This window comes from Gobio gobio, assembly GCF_949357685.1.
Source record: "Gobio gobio genome assembly, chromosome: 10".
NCBI classification, from domain to species: domain Eukaryota; kingdom Metazoa; phylum Chordata; class Actinopteri; order Cypriniformes; family Gobionidae; genus Gobio; species Gobio gobio.
Window position 1 is genome coordinate 38,058,234 of NC_137116.1, and position 6,362 is coordinate 38,064,595.

Consider the following 6,362-nt stretch of genomic DNA (forward strand, 5'->3'; position numbering starts at 1 on the left):
GAGATATTAAGGAGATTTCTGTTTATTGCCCTATATTGACTGCTAACAGGACAGCTGTGATTATACAAGTTGCTGTACCTAAGAAGAATTATTGCCCATTAAACAAAGCATCATCACCTGAATTCATCTGCTTTTAAACACTGCATACCGTCCCTTTCGAAAAAAAATTAAAATCCCTCTACAGCTGAATCATGCATATAAAGATTTTCATTAAAGAGCAGCATCTTAAAAGGTCAACGGCAGTTCAGTATCCAATAACACAGAGAATAATCAACCAAATAAATAAATAAATAGATAGATACATAAATAAATAAATACACATTAAATAAATAGGGAAATGAAAATAGTGCATAAATAAATACATAAGTACTCAACAATAATACTGGAATGGTAGAAATGAGGTTTGTATGATGGATGCTGAGAGCTTGGACAGAGCAGAGGTTAGAGGTCATACCTGCCTCTGGGTGAGGTAATCATGGAGCAGGAAGACAAGGGGCGAAGCCCCAGGCATCTGGAGCACATGCAGTCTGTTTAGAGTGAGGAAGCCCAGCAGAGCGAGCAGAGATCTGCAAAAGTAGTCGTTGAAAGTCCCTGTCGTCCGTATTATGGGTGTTTTGAATGTTTGGTGAGCATTGAAATGTTTAGTCTTGAGTGCTGTTTCCTCCATATGGTAAAACACGTAGTGATGGTCGCTCTGCTCGAACCGTTACAGGACATGATTGGCACAAATAAATAAATAAATAAACAAATAAATAATGAAACCATGTAACTGCAGGAAACGTTGAATATAAAAATAACAATTATAAATAAAATACCAAAAGTGTAACAAAAGTTTTCACCTTTTCAGAGGTCTACAATCTTTTTTTTTCTTTTTTGCAAATACTGTCATTATTCACATTTTCATAAAAAGTTTATGTTGGCAGTTGCAAAAGAATTCAAAATAAAAGAGCAGCATAAAAATACAAATTGATTTTCATTTCTCAAAAAGCACAAACCTGTTGCTGTCCTTTTTTTATGTCTTTTTTTAGGATTTGCTATAAAACATCAGTAATCTAAATATTATTACTATCGTTATTAATAGTATTATGTTCATAAAAATTTGCATGCCAGGCCTCATAATTGTAGGTGTCTATACGAGAGGGTCTTTTTTTTTTTTTACCAAAGAAAAAAAATCCAGCATCTATTCATTATTGTCTTCTTATTATTGGGTTGGTTTGGTTTTTTTCTTGGTGAAAATATTGCTTTCTAAAAAAGGGATAGTGGGTCTGTGAAGGGGAGTCTGTGAGGGGTTTTCGAGTGCGTTAACTCATCTTCATCTTTTCTCTTTTGTTAATTCTCGGAGCCAGACTCGTCCTCGTCTCCGGAGCCTCTGAAGCAGGCGGACTCGTAGTGCTTGTTCAGGTAGGACTTCAGCGCGAAGGTCTTATTGCAGCGCTTGCAGCTGTAGTGTTTGAAGGCCGAATGTGTCTGCATGTGCGCTCGTAGGTTGGATCGGTCGGCGAAGGCTTTCCCGCAGTGGGCGCAGGCGAAGGGTTTTTCTCCCGTATGCGATCGCATGTGCCCCTGCAGCAGCCAGGGCCGGCTGAAGGCTTTACTACACACGTGACATTTGTGCTTGAGGTCATGAGTGAGGATGTGCATGGCCAGGGCCGGCATGGACACGTAAACCTTGTCGCAGGTGGGGCACTTGCGCGCCATCTTGCTGTCGAGGCTGCGGTGGGTCTGCTTGTGTCTGCTCAGGTTGGATGAAGTGGCGTAGGTCTTTCCACACTCGTTGCAGGTGTGTCGCGGACCTCCGTTGTTCGTCCCGGCCACTTCTTTCTCCTCTGTGTCATCTTTTCTTGTTTCCACGACTTCGCCCTTCCTCCTCGAACGGCCGTCAGATATGAAGAACGCATCCATGGTGTAGCCCTCGCTGAGAGATTCGCTCTCGCTGCTGAAGTATCCGCGGGCCGTGAGGCCAGACTGAGGGCTGTCCGGGTGCTCCAGGTCCGGTTGGCAGTACTCCCCACCTCCGCTGCTGACGGGGGAGTACAGCGGATCCGAGCTCAGTTTCATGTCGGCCTGCTTCTCCTCTGTGTACTCAGAAGAGCTGATGTAATCTTGGATGTAGCCTGCAGCAGGACAGAGAACATGAACTGATTATTAACTCATTGACCTTTCACTTCTTCTCTGAACTCCAGCAATTAAAGACACGAGAATGTGACTATACACTACAGACACAATGTAAAGTGTGCTGTCAGACACAACAGAGTAGAAGTAAAACAAGTGCAATGACAATACCCTCTTAAAAAATAACGGTTCTTTATTGGCATCAGTGGTTTAACATCTATAAACCATTTCCATTCCACAAAATGTCCTTTATAGAGGAACAAAGTTCCTTTATATTATTAATATGTTCTTCACGTGAAGAAAAAATGGCTATTTGGGGATTGCAGAAAACGCCCTTTTGGAACCTTTATTTCTAAGAATGTAAACACCTGTTTAAATGAGAATTTCTTAAAACACCCCACATCATATCTTTTTGCACACAAATAACAAATACATTAAGCTGCAAGTCTTTAGTTTATATGGTAAAATAATACTGGAAACCAATTGGACTATATTTTCTGCTATGCTATATGGAAGTCTGTTTTTGCCTAAGATAAAAGAAAAAAAGGTAATTACTTTTTAATTGATTTATCTATTCATATTTTTTTTATAGCTTTTTTTATTTCTTCATATCTCGCAGTATGACTTTATATCACACGATTGAAACAGGCTTCCATAGTTCCTGTTAGAGGGCTTCTTCATACCTCATTCATGTAAGTGTGTGTGTATATGTGAGCGAGACCCAGAGGGTTTTAACATGGTTAATAGCTAATTAAGCAGGTTAACTGTGGTGGAAGCATAAGTGTCTCTCATTCTCTCCTTGAGATGAAGAAGCCACTCAGACTCTCTTTTTCTTTGATAAGATTAGCCGAGGGCTCCTGTAGAGTTTGGTGTTTATTTGTCTATTATGCACAACATAATCTTTTAAAAGTGGAAGTAAGTGGAGGTTGATGTTATGAATGGTCCTTAAAAACCATTTTAAGGAAATCGGGACTTTACAAAGCTCTTTCGCTTCTGTTAGAAGAGAACCAAAACTCTTTCTCAGATTTCAAAACCCCCTTCAAAACATTGAAGTATGTAACAAATATGAAAATATATTCCTTAATACAGGACATCTTATTACCTCTTTATCTTCTGAAACAAATAAACTCCCTCCTAACTTCTCTAAACTGATTATGGAGCCCTCTGACCGCGAGGAGCGAGTCTTAATGCATCGTGAGGGTCATTCAGGAGCCGCTAAAAGGATTTCTGGCAGCCGTGGGGCTCAGACGCGTTTATTGCCATTGGAATTTCACCGACATAATACACCTTCCAAGGTGCCATGTCTTCGACAAAATGTTTCTAATTCAATTTGCTTGCTAAAAGGGAAACCCAAAAGGCATTTAATGCAGTGCAGTATCGGTTCAGGCTAGTTATACAGTGAGATTAAAGAAAGCGATGCAATAATGATGGAACTAGCCAGTAAAAAAAACCCAACAGGATCAGTAGAGAGAGGATGTTATTGGGGATATAACTGTATTGTCCACAAAAGATGGCTCAGAGGTTATCAGGCTATATATATATATATGAGCATATTGTTCCCCAACCAAACTAAAACCGTGGTATTACCCATGAAATAAAGAAAGAAAAAGATTCTGAAAACTTACACGGTTGAATAAATAGCATGAATATAACTGTAATATAAAAATACGATCAATAAAATGAATTAAATAATATAAGATTGCTATTAAAAAATTTTTTTAATGATTTTTCTGAAGCAAGTTTGAATTTAAAAATAATAAAACTACTAGATAGAATTAATGAATAGTGTGATTGATAATTGTAATTGTAATTGATAATGTAAGAAACTATCCATTATTTAGTATTATTGTTAATAATATAATTATAATTAATTTCATTATGATTTTGCAGAAGCAACAATGCTTGTAGTTACAAACATTTTAATGTGGAATATTTTTTAGGGTTAGTCCTCTGACTGACAGAAAGGCTGGAGTTGTTTGCCCTTTGTTTTAGAAGTCTTGATGCTCGACCTTCAAGATGAAGAACGAAGAAAAATGTCTTCTACAATAATTACAGCGACTGTTTGTGAATTATTATACAAAACGGGAAGGGAAAAGGGAAAAATTATTATTGTTCATAAAATGATGAATACAATGCCATACAATGCCATACAAAACAATATTATAAAATCATAAATCTAATTTTAAGTGGAGCAGCACAGTGTAAAAGTTCAAATAATCGTACAATGACCCAAAAACAGATAAACAGTCTGTTGTGTTTTGTTTTTTATAACAGGTGGGAAGATATCCCCCATGTCTTATCTTGCTTATCTGCGAGAAACACCACAGCAGGGCAGAGAGAGCCACACATCTGCTACCGAAATCTGTCTGTGAGGACACAGAGTTCTCTGGACTCCCTTAGTCTCTGTAGAATAGCTCAGTTTAGCTCAGCCTGTCCCATCATGTCCGCTCAGGGATGCTGGGCTTACTCGGTGCGTGATGCTATTTGCCCTATTGTGCGTGTGCGTGCTGCTGCATCATGTGACAAAAGTCTGCACTGCCTCAAGCTTCTCTTTCTTTTCATCTTCCTCGTTGTCCTTCGAGCTGTACAGTACAGTACTCGGATGTCTCCAGTGGCGTCAATGATGGCTGAAACCCTACCTCCCCCTCCACCACTTAGATTCCGGAAGCAGGAGAGTGAAAGAGAGAAATAGTGAGATGAAGCAGAAAAGAAGGATGGGGGAGGAGAGCGAGAAAGAGAGAGTGCTGTTGGTAGGGGGGAGGGTTTGGACCGAAACTCAAGGGCAGAATCAGGACAAACACATCAGCCCCACAAAGCAGTGTGTTAGCGTTAGCATGAGCTAAACACAACAAACTGGTATCAAGCGCCTGTCCGTACACTTTCGTACGGCTTTATTCGCATAAGCTGATCGCGCTGCGTGACCTGATTTGTGTCGGCATGAGTCAAAAAAACAAAAACAAAGTCTGGGGGGGCACAATGGAGGACGGGGTTGGGGGTGAAAGGATGGAGGGTTTTACGGATTAGTTCGCGTCAGAATGGGAAGATTTATGTAACATCTGTTGGACTACGTACAATGTTCAAAACACAGCGTCAAATCTGAATTATGCCTTGCTGATATTTTTTGTAGGCTAACCATTTGGGAACATGGTGGAACATCAAGCACATAAAGTAAAGCTACTGTATCTGTATGTAAACAATATATTTAGGCACCATACTCACCATTTTCACAGAGCCGGACGCCCAGGTTTGAGCGAGAGCGTGTAAAGGAGTCATCGAGATGATGGTGGTGGTGATGATGATTAGACGTTGACACGGGAGATGAGGAAAAATCATCCAGTTTAATTTTCTTCACAAGAAATGAGCGAGGCATGGTTCACACACGGTCGCACGCGCACAGACGCACCAGAAATCCTTCACATCGGCCGCAGACGGACTCGCACACAAAAAAGAACCCTGGAGAAAATCGTCCCAAATTAAATCCGTCCCATAAAAAAAGAAGATCCACGTCCCAGAAACTAAAAAAAAAAAAACGGTGACTGTAGATAAAGGAAAAATGAAGAGCACGCAGGAGGAGAAAGATGTCTGAGGGTACAATACTGTGTGTGTGTGTGTGTGTGCCTGCTACTGTACACACACACACCCGCTTACGCTGCTGAAAAAAAAAGAAAAAATTCACTTGTTCAGCACTGGATAGCTCCTGGCCTGCAGCGGAGGCGGCTGAGAGGAGGAAGAGACAGAGGAGAGAGAGAGAAAGAGAGAGAGAGAGGAAGAAAGAGAGACAGACAGACAGAGAGAGGAGAGACTGTGAGACTAGCTGAGATCAGCAGTCAGGCAGGTTTTATAGAGGCAGACGGTGGGAGTGAGATCAGGTGGTACATCGCAATGGAGCTGCTCAGCATTAATCCATCAAACATCCCTCGGGACACACATCACATTACTACTGAACCGTCTGTGCCTTCACACACGCAGACAGACAGACCCCCCTCTGATATGCTCCCGCCCCTCCTTGCACACCCCCATTCTGTGGGAGCGAGAGAGAGAGAAAAAGAGAAGGAAAGGCCTGAAATGTCTCACAATCTGAAAGTGAGTTGATACAACAACCAGCGTACATTCTGTTCGGTTCCGTTCTGCGTCTCGTGTCCCGTCTGTTCCACTGACAGTTACATCAAATGCTGGCAAGCTGTATTCGCTTCGCTTTCCTCTATAAATCTGCAATGTCAACTAGAATCCATACACTTCCTGTGCATTTA

At 41.0% G+C, this 6,362-nt stretch overlaps 1 protein-coding gene across 1 annotated transcript; it reads right to left on the minus strand.

The window, feature by feature from the left end:
* Positions 1–6,065, minus strand: scrt2 (scratch family zinc finger 2). The gene is made up of 2 exons (XM_079826415.1): positions 5,332–6,065; positions 1–2,114 (listed from the first exon to the last, which is right to left on the minus strand). The coding sequence occupies exons 1-2, from the start codon at positions 5,480–5,482 to the stop codon at positions 1,330–1,332; spliced, it is 936 nt and encodes a 311-aa protein (XP_079682541.1). The 5' UTR covers positions 5,483–6,065; the 3' UTR covers positions 1–1,329.
* Positions 6,066–6,362: the final 297 nt, after the last annotated feature.